At 47.1% G+C, this 15282-nt stretch overlaps 5 protein-coding genes across 5 annotated transcripts; 2 read left to right on the top strand and 3 right to left on the bottom strand.

The window, feature by feature from the left end:
- Positions 1-1821: 1821 nt before the first annotated feature.
- BHQ10_009117 (uncharacterized protein) lies at positions 1822-4854 on the bottom strand (the record flags this gene model as incomplete). Its single annotated transcript, XM_040881998.1, has 7 exons — positions 1822-2595; positions 2656-2685; positions 2785-2861; positions 2946-3472; positions 3529-3870; positions 3927-4341; positions 4407-4854. 7 exons carry the CDS (start codon positions 4852-4854, stop codon positions 1822-1824), a joined length of 2613 nt encoding a protein of 870 aa, XP_040737619.1.
- Positions 4855-5608: 754 nt separating this feature from the next.
- On the bottom strand, positions 5609-7219 carry BHQ10_009116 (uncharacterized protein; the record flags this gene model as incomplete). Its single annotated transcript, XM_040881997.1, has 1 exon — positions 5609-7219. The coding sequence occupies one exon, from the start codon at positions 7217-7219 to the stop codon at positions 5609-5611; it is 1611 nt and encodes a 536-aa protein (XP_040737618.1).
- Positions 7220-8288: 1069 nt separating this feature from the next.
- Positions 8289-10100, top strand: BHQ10_009115 (uncharacterized protein; the record flags this gene model as incomplete). Its single annotated transcript, XM_040881996.1, has 1 exon — positions 8289-10100. The coding sequence occupies one exon, from the start codon at positions 8289-8291 to the stop codon at positions 10098-10100; it is 1812 nt and encodes a 603-aa protein (XP_040737617.1).
- A 769-nt stretch (positions 10101-10869) lies between these two features.
- Positions 10870-11397, bottom strand: BHQ10_009114 (uncharacterized protein; the record flags this gene model as incomplete). Its single annotated transcript, XM_040881995.1, has 1 exon — positions 10870-11397. The coding sequence occupies one exon, from the start codon at positions 11395-11397 to the stop codon at positions 10870-10872; it is 528 nt and encodes a 175-aa protein (XP_040737616.1).
- A 2402-nt stretch (positions 11398-13799) lies between these two features.
- BHQ10_009113 (uncharacterized protein) lies at positions 13800-14699 on the top strand (the record flags this gene model as incomplete). The annotated part of the gene is made up of 1 exon (XM_040881994.1): positions 13800-14699. The coding sequence occupies one exon, from the start codon at positions 13800-13802 to the stop codon at positions 14697-14699; it is 900 nt and encodes a 299-aa protein (XP_040737615.1).
- Between the last annotated feature and the right edge of the window lie 583 nt (positions 14700-15282).

Here is a 15282-nt window from a genome sequence, read left to right as displayed (position 1 = left end):
CTCTTACAGGAGTTACAAAAATAGCCACACGAAGTCACATAGTACATATGAAGGCTCCTGCGGCGCCCAATTTTGCTACACCTGTGGACAGCGCTGGAAAACTTGCACGTTTGCACGATGGGACGAACATCGACTCCTAGCCAAGGCCCATCAAATCGTTGATCGAGAGGAGAGCCGTCCTATTGCCACCATTGTTCGTAACGACGAGCCTCAAGCAACTACCGAAAACCCAGGTCCCGCACGTCGAACACAACCAGCAAGTAACCGTTTGGTGGCTAAGACAATGCAGTACCTTCGAGAAAATCATGAATGCGATCATGGACGGTGGAGGCGCGTCATTGGTGCTCATCAATGCGAGGAATGCTTGCATAATCTACCTCAGTACATTCTCGAATGTCGTCAATGCGGGATTCGGGCTTGCAATCGGTGCAGATGGAATAGGCTTTGAGAGACTACCGCCAAGTATAAAGCTGATATTGGAATTCTCTTGGATCTGTATTCTGCCTACATGTGACTTAGCTCTCGCTTCTCTAGGAATTTACATAAGTAGGACTTAGAATACGAGTTTTCTCCTCACATTTGCCTACGTCCACCTTGTAACAGAGCTTTCGGTATTCAGGTTTACTCCGGCAGTACCTTGAGACTGACCACCCCCTTTCGATCCATGAGAGGTTCAAGGTAAATCAAAGTAGAGAGTGGTTTTAAGCGTAGAGGTGATTTTCATCCATCCTTTCAAGTAATAGTGACAGATCCCCGAGTATGCGTGTGCTTGTATGTCGTTCCTCGTCATCTAGAGAGGAACTTTCGAGATCCTGGGCATCTGGAGGGTGGATATACATTGCGAAGCAATTTGTCGAAACGAGGCCACCATCACAAGTTCAAAAGCTCCTTCCCGGGGATTGGAGACTCCTCTTCATTACTCTCTGATGAGTGACATACTTCGCTCAATGGCTGAGGGACATCTTCAAACCCTAAGAGGCCCTGAGATTGCTGCAGTAGCGCTGGAAGTAAATACGATTGCGATCCTCGAATCTGGGATAACGTCCTCAGAATTCCGTACAATATATCTCTTACGTCAACAGCAGACGTCTTTAATGTTTCAATGGTGTTTCGGGATTGGTTTTTTGTGAGCTGAAATATGCACTCCCCGATGTCGTATAGTTTTTGTTCCTTTCATGAGCTGTTAGCTTAATCTGTCTGGAATTATGATGTTGCGTGTGTTGATACACTACAGAAAGACTGGCGGATAAGAGAAGGGCTGGAAAAGTGAAAGGCAAAAAGACCTACTGCTCCAATACCATGCGCATCAGTTGACTTCTGAGCTACTGATGATAAGCAGGCCATCACACTTTTTCCAGCTATTGCTGGAAGCAGCCTAGGTAGATCTAAGCTGTTCTGCGCCTGGCAGAAGCCCTTTCGATCCATATAAAATCGCCACAGGCGTGTTTGAAGCCATTGTTGCGTGAGGATGAAATCAACCCGGCTTGTCTCGGATACTTCATCCAACAAAAATGATGCAAATGCGACAGAGTTGTATATACTCGTGAAAGATAAGAGGTCACATGGTTCACCTAAGTCGCCGATGTTCCAGTCGTAGAAATCGGGGATAATTTTCTCGAAGAGCAGGATCAGGTTGTTAAACCCATACATCGTCATTGGCGAGTCGGACTGGAAGACAGCGGGCTTTTTAATAGTAGCACGAAGCAGGACAGGTCGACCAGTTTGGAGGGCATAGGCACTACCTTAAACAATTAGTCGGCGTTGATCGATCAAACCTTTGTTACACAGATTGGTTAGGGAAAATTGAGAGCCTAGATGGTCCTACCGTTCTGTAATGAAAAGAAGCCAGTAGATTCTCCGAAGCCTATCAGCTTCGTACTGATCCAAATTCGTGTAGGTAGACTCTACATTCAGCTTCAGCATATATGCGAAACAAATGCTTTGGTTGAGATAGTGCCAAGCCTGATGCGTTCTGCGGAGATTTCCATATGCAGCGAACAGGAAGAACATAGTCAGAACGTTGTCGACGTGTGGGTCATCAAGGGGGTCGAATTGCTGCAGGGTTCGTAACACTTCCCTAAGGAGGCTTTGACCTGACTGGGATATATCGGCTTGGGCGTTCTCTTGTGGCATGTCGAGATTCAGCTGCAAATGGGCGGCAGCAGAAAGGGCAACCAGAAGTGCATAACGACGGAGACCCAATGCCTCCGGGTTAGCACAGTCTATCAGGAGTGCATCTTTATCTATAACTGGCATGATGGGATATAGATATGTTATGAAGACGTGCAAATGCGCTTGAAGCTGTGTCGAGGAGATTCGCGGTGGGCCTGGGGCCAACCCAGCAGTGCATATTTCAGGCGTCAACAGCGGAACTTCATAGCCGACAGAGGATATGAAGTCACTCAATGAAGCCATGGAGGCTGGGGAAAATTCAGCAATCACATTGTCGATAGGCTGAACGTCGTTGGTCAGTGGCGACGAGCCATTTGGATTCACTGCCGAACGCAGAGAAGTCAAGACGGGAGCCTGGTGGCCCTTAGGGCCTTTCCGGCGTGCGATATCTTTGTACTCGCATACCAACGAGATTTCCATACACTTGTCACATGGTTGCTCGCGGGAACAACGGATCTTTCGTCGGCGACAATTGTCACATACCCTCGCCGGAGCGCCGCGGGGACGATGCATCTTTACAATTGTCCGAAATAGCGCCAAGAAGGAGGTCTAAAACGCCGAACGGAGGGGAGACGCGATGATATATAAAACTAGGGTTTATTCAAGTGGGACGCTAGTGGATACATTCGGGCCTTCTTCGGGGTGCACTAAGACATTCACCGATTGGTACGTACCAGAGTTACCAAGGTCTATACGAGCCACGAATCGATTCAATTCGCACAAAGTTACCGAGTGTAAATTAACAGCCGTGCGCTATCTAATCTCTTACAAACGTGACGACTGCTCCAAATCTTCAAGCCACAGAAAAGCCTCCAAGGGCTCAAGATTGAGCGGCTCTTCGGAAATGCACTTGAGACTTCGGCGGCCAGGATAATTGGTCAAGACAATTCCCCCGGATTTGATCTTGCTGAAATGCGGGGGCGTCCATGTGACAACCCACGGGCGAAAATTGGCGACAATCACCGCCACTCGACCGTTATCTGACACTCGCTTGTAACCGAATATATCCGGATGCTCACTGGAAATCATATCGAAAGATCCGTATACGAGAATATCAGGGAACGCTTTTCGTAGGCCAAGAATTGCGCTCCAAAAGTGATACACGCTATTTTTATCAGCTATTTGCGAGGCGGCATTGAAGGTCTTGTAGTCATCATGAACAGATATCCATGGCTTGGAGGTGGAAAAGCCCGCATTTTCCGATCCGTCCCATTGCATTGGTGTGCGCGAATTATCCCTTGACTTCAACCTGTACTCCTGAAGGGAGACGTTTGGATCTGCAAGTCCTTCAGAGACAATCCTGTCGGTGGGCAGTGAGCAAATGAGCAAAGGATCTATTATCAGAGGATAGCTTACTCTTTCCAGTGATTTAATGTTTCGATATCCCGATATTGGTCAATCCCCCAATGCCTGGGCACATTCGGCATCCCCAGTTCCTGACCCTGATATATGAACAAGGTGCCGCTCTGGAAGCCCAGGAAAGCCGCCAGCATCTTAGCTGACAGTTCACGATTGCCCGGCTGGTCTGAGCCGAATCGCGAAACAATGCGAGGCTGATCATGGTTTTCGAGGTATAGCGCATTCCATCCATTGTTCTCGTGCATGAACTTCTGCCATTTCGCTACCACAGACTTCAGCTCTTGCATTTTCCAATCTTTAGGAGTAAATTTGCCGCCTTCACCATGGTCGAGGGATACACTATTGAGTATGCATTAGCATTTTTCGATCAAGACGGGAAATGAAATTCGGCGTACATCTCAAAATGGAAGATCATGTTTAGCTCACCACGTTGAAAACCGACAGCCTTTAAAATTTCGTCACAGTCATTCACTTCGGGCATTTCTCCTACCGAGAAAGCGTCGTATTCCTTGAGGATCGCACCAATTTCCTGCAGATATTCATGGAGCCTTGGTCCGCACGCGTAGTGCGCCGATCCATTCTGCCACCTGGAATTGCTAACAATCGCCGCATTTGGGAAACTCTGGTCCTTGCTGATAAAGTTAATCACATCCATACGGAAACCATGAACACCCTTCTCCAGCCAGAATCGAATGATCCTATGAACCGCTTTCCGCACTTCGACGTTATCCCAGTTGAGGTCCGGCTGTTCTTTGGCAAAAAGGTGCAGATAGTATTCGCCAGATCGGTCGTCGTACTCCCATGCACTTCCTAGAGACACCCAGATTCAGCATTTAATCCGTAGTTTAGAAATCTAGCAAAGATTGATTCCGTACCTCCAAAATATGACTTCCAATTGTTGGGAGGCTGGGGCTTGCCATCCTTTCCTATTATTGGCTTCTTCCAAATATACCAGTCACGACGCGGACTAGAGACTGAAGAAATGGCTTCTTGAAACCAGGGATGCTGATCTGAAGTATGATTGACGACCAGATCCATCACCAATTTCATTCCTCGCTCACGAAGCCCCTTAGCCAACATATCCACGTCCTCCATCGTTCCGTACGGTGGATGGATGTTGTAGTAGTCGGAGATATCATATCCCATGTCGACTTGGGGAGAGCTGAAAATCGGGTTCAGCCATACTATGTCCACGCCGAGTGCCTGGATGTAATCAAGCTTTGAGAGGATTCCTCTGAGATCGCCGATGCCGTCTCCGTTGGAATCCTTAAAAGATGCAGGATAGATCTGGTAAACGGTGCTTTCTTTCCACCACGCCCTCATTCTGCTCTGCTTTGATGCTGCAGTGGATTGGCTGATTGAACCAGTAGAACCCATGATATGTTCGAAGGCTTTTTGGAGCTTTCAATCGTATTTGAGAAACGATAGTACTCTTCTTTTCTGTTAAAGGCAGGATGGCAAATATATAGTACTTACATTTACAGATTAAGCTGTCCGTCGGCCTTGCGAGGAAATTGCGTTTAATTTGGTGCAATATATCTACAAAGCGGGCTGTGCTGGATTTTTAGCAACTAATAAAAGGCCCCGATTGGCGTAAATGATCCTGGCAGACTGCGAAACGCTTGGAAAAGACTACCTATCGCGTGCGGCATTTTCTCATCGGGGCTTCTCCGGAATATGTCAATCCAACCTCTAGGATTACATGCCAACCTAGGTAGGGAAATTTGGAGGTTAAAAAAATCACTATCAAAGTCCACATAGACAGAATATTTATACTGCTCTTGACAACTTGCATTGGTGTGGCGTGCCCTCCCTAGGGAAAGAACATTGTTCAATGGGCCACTACAGCTTCAAGGTTCGGCCAGATATGAAGCTCTGTTAAAGGCGTCGCAATGTAGGCGGTTATATCTGGACTTTTATTGGTTCTGTATTTCCTCAACTACTCTAGCTAAAAAAGGGAATATGACTCTTCTACTGCATATCCCGATCTTTGAAGATGACTTCTCACTTAACATCTATACGCCCACCACCGGTTACCCAATTATGTGGCTACCACTTAGACTCGACTCGTACGGTACTACTTGGTAGCGCTAACCGTCTCCACTTCGTCGTGAAATAGTTCCACGTTTGTTGATGCGAATTTACGAGCCGAAACCTTGCGCTCGAATAAGGCATCCATCTCTGCGTAAGTTCTACCCTTTGGCTCGGGGACACGCCAAAATGCCCACACCAAGCAGAGCAGCGCAAGGCCTCCCCAGAAGAAGCCCGCCTTGCCACGCCAGTTCCAGGCATCGACATTCAGCATGTAGGGGATAATGACACCATTCAGAATACTAAAACAATTGTACAGATTCCGAGATAATGCGACAGTCTTGATTCGCAGACGCGTGCTAGGGATCTCTGCTACAAGCGAGTAGCAAACTGGACCGACCGTTGAATCGTAGAAGAATGTGTAGACAAGCAACATGGAGCCTGTGGCCCAAGCGGTACTGCTACTTTCGGGAGCGATAGATATGAACCCCACCACGAGAAGCAGAATTGTCAGGATGGCAAGGCCAGCCACATACAGAGTACGCCGGCCAAAACGCGTCATCAGGAACCAGGAAAAAATTGTACCAAAGAAACCGATAGCATACTGGCCTAGAGACAAATTGAAGGATTGGGACACCGGCAGACCGGCACGTTGGTAGAAGACCGTGGAGTACGCCATCAAGCCAGAGCCACAGAGATTCTGAGCTGCCCAAATAAGACATGCGATCTCGGTGCGATGAAGGTCCACTCCGCGGAAACAGTCCAGGTAAGTTGTCCCCATAGCGATTTCCTTCTCCAGCTCATTCGTATGGACCATCATTGCGACTGTTTCTTCAGCGTTGAAATCTGTGTCGCGGTTTGAGGTAAGACGTTTCAGGGAGCGAACGGCATCGTCGCGCCGTCCCTTGCGAACGAGCCACCAGGGGCTTTCAGGCGCGAGCAAGACACCAATAAAGATTGGAATAGGCCACACCCATTGAACAGCGAAGGGGATGCGATACGCCCATTGATCAGCCCGATTTGCAAGCCCTTTCAACACGCCCGATGCAATCAGTTGACCGATAACCCAACAAAGATTGACGTATGTCGTCAAGTAGGCACGAAGGGCGACAGGGCAGACTTCTGAAGCGTACGTGACGGAGAGGGTTTGGTAAACGCCCAGTGGGATTCCCATCAGAATTTCACCCACGAGAAGAGTCTGGATGTTCTGGGCAAAGAAGAGAATGAAAATGAATCCAACTGTAGCCACCAGGGAGTACATCATAGTTTTTCGGTAACCGAAGCGTTCAGAGATGATACCATTGGCGAATAGTCCCAAAATCTGACCACAGTTCATCGCATTTGATAGACCGGCTTGCCATGGAGCAGATAGAGCATATGATCCGTCTGACATTAGATGGCCGTATCTTTTGTTAAACGCAGGGAATGCGTAGAATGACCCCATAAGCACGACATCATAACCCTCCATGATGATTGCGCTGGAGATCAAAATGGACCAACCAACAGCTTTCGGGTACAGCTTCAGGCCCTGCCAAAGCGTCATGCGGTGCTCCTTTTCAGTCGCGTTTTTGGCATCATGGACGAGATTGTCGTCAATATCGGTTTCCCGCTTCGAAGCTCCGGTTTCGAAATGGGCCACATGGGCCTTGGAACTCATCTTTGAAAAGGGTGACAAAGGAAAATGTCTTGTAGAGAAAATTTTGAATACTTTGGAGGTAACAAATGAATAGTCTGTAGAAGGAAATTTTCAATGACAACTCAGCGTCAGATCAAATAATATATGTAGCTGCCGAGAAACAAAGCACTTGAAATAGGACCATTTGAAAGTCGCTTCCTACGCACGGAGGTTCCTTCCATCAACGATTATTTCCTGCGATATCGTGTTTAACTTTTTTCGCTACTAGAACTATTGGCATAATAATCGACACAGCCAACTACGATGGAGCTTCTTCGGAAAGTGATAGCGCCACCAGACTTTACACGAGCTGGGGAGCTCAAGTATTGAACGCCACACAACCAAAACACATATTATTAAGATGTTTGGAGCTGTTAGAAACCCGGAGTGCTTTCATGCGGGGTCTCCAGGGTCATAGTGGGCTTGAATCGCCCATGGCGGAACTCATTGACGCAGCGGCGAGCGATCCAAGGAAGAATAACCCTGGGCCGGATAATCGTTCGCCATTGGCTTTATCGGCCCTTCTCCGGGGAGACTTGCCCATGAACTGCTCAATCATACACGTCCAGGCGGGGAATATCCAAATCCCGACTATGGAAATAATTGTGCGCGGGGGATGGAGAAGCTGGATATGGGGAAAATGCCTTCAACCAATCAGTCTATAAGCATACTAAACGCTTGGGTTCGTTTCGCATTCATCTCTGGAATGCAGAGTTGACGAGATGTCTCCCCGCAATTTCTCGCGGCACTACCCCGGATATGATGTGCAAGCCCAAGAATGTCCCCACGTAGGTTTCTCTTCGGAAATTCTCGTGTTTCTTCAGACACAATCGAATAGGTAAATGCTCATCCTCTCGATAGAAAGTTCGCAGGATCAAATCAGGGGCAATCTGGAGACGAGGCCTGAGGGGGGAGGCCGGTGAAGGCTCTTATAATGCTAAACCCATAAGAAGGGATCATTCTATCCTGTATTCATCAATCATTCGACGAAATCCTCAGAAGCCCTCTTACCTTGCGATAGGGAAAAATCTTTCACAAAATTATACCCACAATGCTGAAGCTACTTGCGTTGGCCCTCGCAATTAGCGAGTCTACCCTCGGAGCAGTCCTGCATCCACGTTGTGATTCTCGTTCTGGCACGGGAACCACGAACGCTACCCATTGTGGCACCGATTTCTGTACCTGGTGGCATGATTCTGGGGAGATCAACACGCAGACACCTGTCCAACCAGGGAACGTGCGTCAATCTCATAAGTATGCCGTGCAAGTGAGTCTGGCAGGTGCAAACAATTTTTATGACTCCTTTGTGTATGAATCTATCCCCCGGAATGGAAATGGCCGCATCCATGCCCCCACGGACCCTCCCAACAGCAACACGCTAGATTCAAGCATTGATGATGGAATCTCAATTGAGCCTAGTATTGGTCTCAATATGGCATGGTCCCAGTTCGAATACGACCAGGATGTTGATATAAAGATCCTGACCACTGATGGTTCATCCTTGGGCTCACCAAGTGACGTTGTAATTCGTCCCGTCTCAATCTCCTATCATATTTCTCAGTCCAGCGACGGTGGGATTGTCATCCGGGTCCCAGCCGATGCGAATGGCCGCAAATTTTCAGTAGAGTTTGCGAATGACCTGTACACATTTCGCTCTGATGGCAACGAGTACGTCACATCAGGAGGCAGCGTCGTCGGCGTTGAGCCCACCAACGCACTTGTGATCTTTGCTAGCCCGTTTCTTCCATCAGGCATGATTCCTAATATGACACCCGACAACACGCAGACCATGACACCAGGGCCTATCAATAATGGCGACTGGGGCTCTAAGTCAATTCTTTACTTCCCACCAGGTGTATACTGGATGAACCAAGATCAATCGGGGAACTCGGGGAAACTAGGATCTAATCATATGCGTCTAGACTCAAACACTTACTGGGTTTACTTCGCTCCCGGTGCGTATGTGAAGGGTGCTGTGGAATATTTCACCAAACACAACTTCTATGCAACCGGCCATGGTGTCCTATCGGGTGAAAACTATGTTTACCAAGCAAATGCTGGCGACAACTACGTTGCTGTAAAGAGCGACTCGGCTGGCCTGCGGATGTGGTGGCACAATAACCTTGGGGGTGGTCAAACATGGTATTGTGTTGGGCCTACGGTCAATGCGCCGCCATTCAACACTATGGATTTCAATGGAAATTCTGGCATCTCAAGTCAAATTAGCGATTATAAGCAGGTGGGGGCCTTCTTCTTCCAGACGGATGGGCCAGAGATTTATCCCAATAGTGTCGTGCACGACGTCTTCTGGCATGTCAATGATGATGCAATCAAAACCTACTATTCTGGGGCATCTATCTCGCGGGCAACGATCTGGAAATGCCATAATGATCCAATTATCCAGATGGGATGGACGTCTCGGTCTATCAGTGGAGTGACAATCGACAAGCTGAATGTTATCCACACCCGCTACATTAAGTCGGAAACGGTGGTGCCTTCGGCTATCATTGGTGCCTCTCCATTTTATGCAAGTGGGATGAGTCCTGATCCAAGCCAGTCCATATCCATGACGATTTCAAACGTTGTATGCGAGGGTCTTTGCCCGTCCCTGTTTCGAATCACACCCTTACAGAACTACAAGAATTTTGTTGTCAAAAATGTGGCTTTCCCGGACGGGCTACAGACAAATAGTATTGGCACCGGGGAGAGTCTTATTCCAGCCGCATCTGGTCTCACGATGGGACTAGGTATCTCTGGCTGGACCGTTGGTGGACAAAAAGTGACTATGCAGAACTTCCAATCGAGTAGCCTCGGGCAGTTCGACATTGACGGCAGCTATTGGGGGGAGTGGTCGATCAGTTAATTATTTCAGAGCGGATGAGTCTTGGTACCTGCCTCCTTTACCACTGTATGAGCTTACTCATATGATGGCGGTTTGAGTTCATTCGCCTTTGTTGTGGCTTTATTTCATTTCGATCAATTTTGACACCAACTTGCCCTTCAATGTACGTGGAAGTCATATAATTAAAATAGTCAAATTAGTCTCTACCTCTTTGAAATAAGAAATCTCGATTAAGCAGTGCTTGGACCACAGATATGGCGATAATTGATGTATATGGCTGCTTTAACTCACCTACTTTGTACACCCCGCTATTTATGGTACATTACAGTCACTTAGATTGTGCTAAATAGAACATCTCTTACCTGCCTAGAACGATCATACGAAAGCCGATGCAGTGTACGACTTAGAAAACTATACAATCATCTCTTCTGAATTACTGTACATGTAGGTACATGTAGTATCTATAAGTCGTGTAAACCTTTGGCTAGACCCAACACGAACAACCTACTATAATGTTATCAACAATGGTGTTTGTGCCATAATCAACCTCGTGAGTTACTACGATTGGGGCCAGCCGATAGCATGTTACTTATTCTTAAATCTTACAGGGATTATGACTGTTCAATCTGATAACCTGATTACGAGATTGCCATAAATCAGCAGCAGGACATTGACCAAAAACTAATACACTATTTATATAACCTTTGTATGACTTTAAGGACAAAAAACATACCAGCGAAATTAAGGGCCCCAGTCATAGTAAAAAATACACTTCGTTCATCTGACAAAACTATGTTTTCACCGCGCAGCCGATGATGCACTTCCACGCGGTTTGGGACACTCTACACTCCTCGTGAATCTTCTCCATGAGCGAAACCAGCGCCGGAGCCGTTTCCAGTTCATCGAGTTCGGAAATTCCTCTATCCTCTCGAACGCGCTGCCCATCTTGTGTGAAGAAGGTGGAGAGAAGGGAAATAGGAAACATGAGAGTCATATTTTTCTCTATGGTGAATCCCTGATTGGCAAGGAGCTCGAGAAACCGGGCTGCAGTAACAGGCTCGGTAGTTGCAGTATTCTGACAGAGAGTACAATTATCTCGTCCGGTAATTTCAGACTGCTGGTTTTGAGGATGATCACAAAAACTGAATTGGGTTTCCTCGTAGAAGAACGGCTCCAGTGCCCTGGCAAGCGGCCCAGCATGGCTGAGTCGACGGTCGAAGAAAATGTACTCAAAGGAACCGCGTTTATCTAAGAGGCGATAGATCTCTCGAACCCATGATCCTAGAATGCGCTCATTACTACAGGGTTGATCTAGCATGGACGTTTGATGGATGGCTGATATGAATCTGTAAAGTGTCCTTGTAGAGACAACATCAAAGCTATTTTCTTGAAAGGGTAATGAAGGTAGAGTATGGATCCGGCCCTCGAGTTGTCGCTGTGGAACCTGGCAAACTGCAATGCGAGGCAAAGCATTTATAGCCCTGGTGTATACGCCTATTTCACCAAGCAAGAATCAGAACTTGAAAATTGTGAACACAATAATCGGATACGACCTACTGTCTTCATTGCCACCCAAGTCAAGGACTCGGAGGTGACGTCTTCTCTGACGACCCCTGGAAAGCAACGGGTGAGGGATATTGAGAAGCATAGGATTTAGTTCGAAGTGCTGTGAGAATGGATTTGTAAGGAGCCGAGAGCATGAGCGGAGCATGCCCGTCGACGGATAGGGGTCCGATGGAGGTGGTAGTTGAAATGACGGAGAATAGCGAGGCGGAAAGAACCGACCCGTGTTGCTCGAACTGATTTCCTGATATGATGTAGAAGAGGTACAAGGGGAAGAGGAGGCTATGCCAATATCATTGTGGATTGTCACTGCATGGGGAGATTTGCTTGAGACGTTGGAGGAGGGATCATGCCCTTTGCTTGTACTAGCACTAGAGATAATCGAATCCTCCACGGACTTTATCTTGCGAAGTCTCGCCGGGATGAGCATCCGACCCAGTCCTCTTTTGAGCGGAGGTCGCCTATCCGCCTGCCCGGCGCCTAAATCTATAGTCGTTTGTTGTGGGGAGGACCCTTTCTGATTTGGTGGACTTTGTGATCGTAGCTGTTTCATCGATTTCCCTGAGCCCCAGCCCTCGGTCAGTTTTTGGGGCTGTTTTTGATGTTGCTGCTGTTGGTGCAGCTGTCGCATGTAAGTAAAATTCTCCACAGTCATAGCCGGGTGGCTCTCCGGAAAGAAAGGAAATGTCATTGTAGTTCTTCCTGTTGTATTCAAGTTTTGTGTCATACATGAAGTGTGAGTAGAAGCAACATCCTCGACTATATTCCATGGGTTGATATTGTGGAAGAATGGCCGCAAGAGACATGCTAGCAGCCAAGAAGGTGCCAGTCCTTCTCCAGAAACTCCACATTCCACGCTCCACGCAACCCCTCATTGGGATATACTTAAGGGCAGCCAGACAAAGCCATGCGAGCGGCTAAGAGGTGGACATGCAACTCTGCGGATAACTTTTTCTGCCTCGCGCCTCATCCTCAGACACGGTTTTACGAGGCTACCGGCGTTGACAGTCAACGGTTGAAGGCAAACACGGAGCTTCTTCGGAGTTCCGAACATCCTCATCATTATCGAACGCATAGTTAAGGTTCCTTGGCGCTTTAAAGATGTCGACATTTTGGCATGATTCTTCCATGGGCCAAGAAGGGGTAGCCATCGAGTAGCGGAGAGCCTGTGCTGAAGACTACTCAAGGGATACCCTGTTGAACACCGACGACTCTTTCCAACGAATCGGGACGGCTGCGGTTCTTCTACGGACTTCATGTGTTGTAATCATTCGGGTGGGTAGTTAGCTAACGTCAATATTCATGAAATTAAATTTTCGATTGACATCAGCGATTCTTTCGCCACAGATGCGGCGGTTACTAATGTGTATCATAAAACGTTCGTCGGTGCAAGGCTCGGGCTGTTCAACGGTGTAGAAAAAATTGCCCTTCAGGATCGAAAAGTTACCTGTATCAATAATCTCCTGACTCAGTTCTCCATGCCTTCCTCGAGTTGGTATCTTATCAGGATAGAATTCTCATTGTAGTAGTATAATTCGAATGATAGGGCTAAGCCTTACCTAGCCCTAACGCATACGTTTTTGTAGAAATTTAATCACAACGCCCAATCGACTTACGGGCGTAAATAGTAATACTATACAGACTCTAAAACTTATTTCCTTTCAGTGCCATGTAAGGTTTTAGGGTTCCAGGGTTTTTAAAAATAAGCAAAAGATTTGAAGACGACAGAATAAGGGGACGAAATACTCCGCATCTTCACTCGGAGCAAGGGTTCGTCCGAATCTGGGTGACTGGGTCAAGCCGGGATGATATTCAACCGAGGCTTTTTACAAGCAACTATCTCCATACGCAACGAACTGAACCATATTATATTATGTGAAGGTGTCAACTGAATGCAAATTGACATTAATCTTTCCGACTTTGAAGCTATAGAATCAGGGAGATCGGGCTGATTGATAATCACTAGTGATTTTTGCTGACTATACATTTGATTTATTGATATAAAGCAGATGAAAGTGATCCGTCTTTGTCCGTTATGGTACCACTTTGGTGTTATTACAATTTAAATAGAAGTCAAACAACCCACAAGACTCTAGAGGTGAATGCTAAATTCACTTCCAGTCAAGGACTACCTGTTATTTGACAACCACACTCACAATGGCTTCCAAACGCACAATCCTTATCACCGGCTGCTCAGATGGTAGTCTGGGTTCACACCTCGCAATCGCCTTCCACAAGGCTGGATGGCGAGTCTTTGCGTCTGCCCGCAATCCGAGCAAGCTGAAGCATGCACAAACAGCCGGCATCGAGACAATCCAGCTTGACGTCACCTCAGACGATTCTATCGCCAAAGCTGTTTCCCAGATTTCCGAGCTTACCTCTGGCTCTCTAGATCTACTCTTGAACAACGCCGGCGCCGGTTACTCCATGCCACTGGTAGACCTAGATCTTAACGAAGCACGGAAGCTATTCGACCTGAATGTCTGGTCTATAATTAGCATGACCCGTGCTTTCCTTCCGCTGCTGGCCAAGTCTCAGCACGGCGGTATAGTGGCCAACAACACCTCATGCTCATCCACACCGGCCGGCATGTTACCATTTGCCGGCGCATATGCTGCTTCAAAAGCGGCGGCAGCAGGTCTCACCGAGATATTACGTCTGGAACTCGCTCCATTCAATATTAAAGTGATCAACATGATGACGGGAGCCGTGCGTTCAACTTTCTTTGATAACACACCCGATGCTACGCTTCCACCTACTTCCATATACAACTTCGCCAAAGACATCGTGGAAAAGGCCATGTCAGGCGGGGATAATATGGCAACTGCCTCAGATCCTGAAAAGTGGGCGGAGTCGGTTGCACAGGGTCTCAGTAAATCCACTCCACCTTATTGGTTGTGGCGAGGCAAATTTACAACTCTAATCCGCTTTGCTTCTCTTTTACCCATTGGGATCTTTGATGGTACCGTTAAGAAGATGACTGGACTGGATGTCGTGGAAAAGAAAATTAAAGAACAGGGAGGAGCAAGTGCGGTGCTCAAGAAGATGTTGTCATAGCGTTTCTGAAGACTAGCATGTACCTTTTTTTATTTTTTAGTCGATAATCAATGAGTTTAGCCAGCAGTTTTACAAAGCTATGCATCATCATACATAAATATTAATCACATAATGTTACGAAGATAACACGTTATTTATGTATTTCCCGTTTTCGATCTTTGGAATATTTAGAGTTTTTATTTCTCATTCTATGACCTGATTTAATTGCAACCACTTGACGTCTCAGTTGCTCTGTTGAGCAGCACTATATGTCACCACACTTCCCATTGCTCGCTGATGCTGCATAGCCCGAAGCCCATTGAAGTCTCCCTTCGAATTCTTTGAATCTCCCCAACCTCCTCCCCCAGGATTCATGATAATCACTCGGTCTCCTGGCTTTGCGCGAATCATACTCTTAAATACTCTTAAGTCTGAGCTTAATGATCCGATCACCCTCGACATTTCAAAGGTCTGTGAATCTCTGGGTTCAGCGTCTGCCTAGCACCAAGCCCTAAAGAAGACATAACGGTGACGACGAAACCTTGCATATATCACAAATAGACTCCCATCTACTACGAATGATTTTGCAAATGATGATATATCT

Source organism: Talaromyces amestolkiae (genome assembly GCF_001896365.1).
Source record: "Talaromyces amestolkiae strain CIB chromosome Unknown scaffold22.1, whole genome shotgun sequence".
In the NCBI taxonomy this organism is placed as follows: domain Eukaryota; kingdom Fungi; phylum Ascomycota; class Eurotiomycetes; order Eurotiales; family Trichocomaceae; genus Talaromyces; species Talaromyces amestolkiae.
Note: the sequence above shows the minus strand (reverse complement) of the source record. Positions and strands in the feature narration are given on the sequence as shown.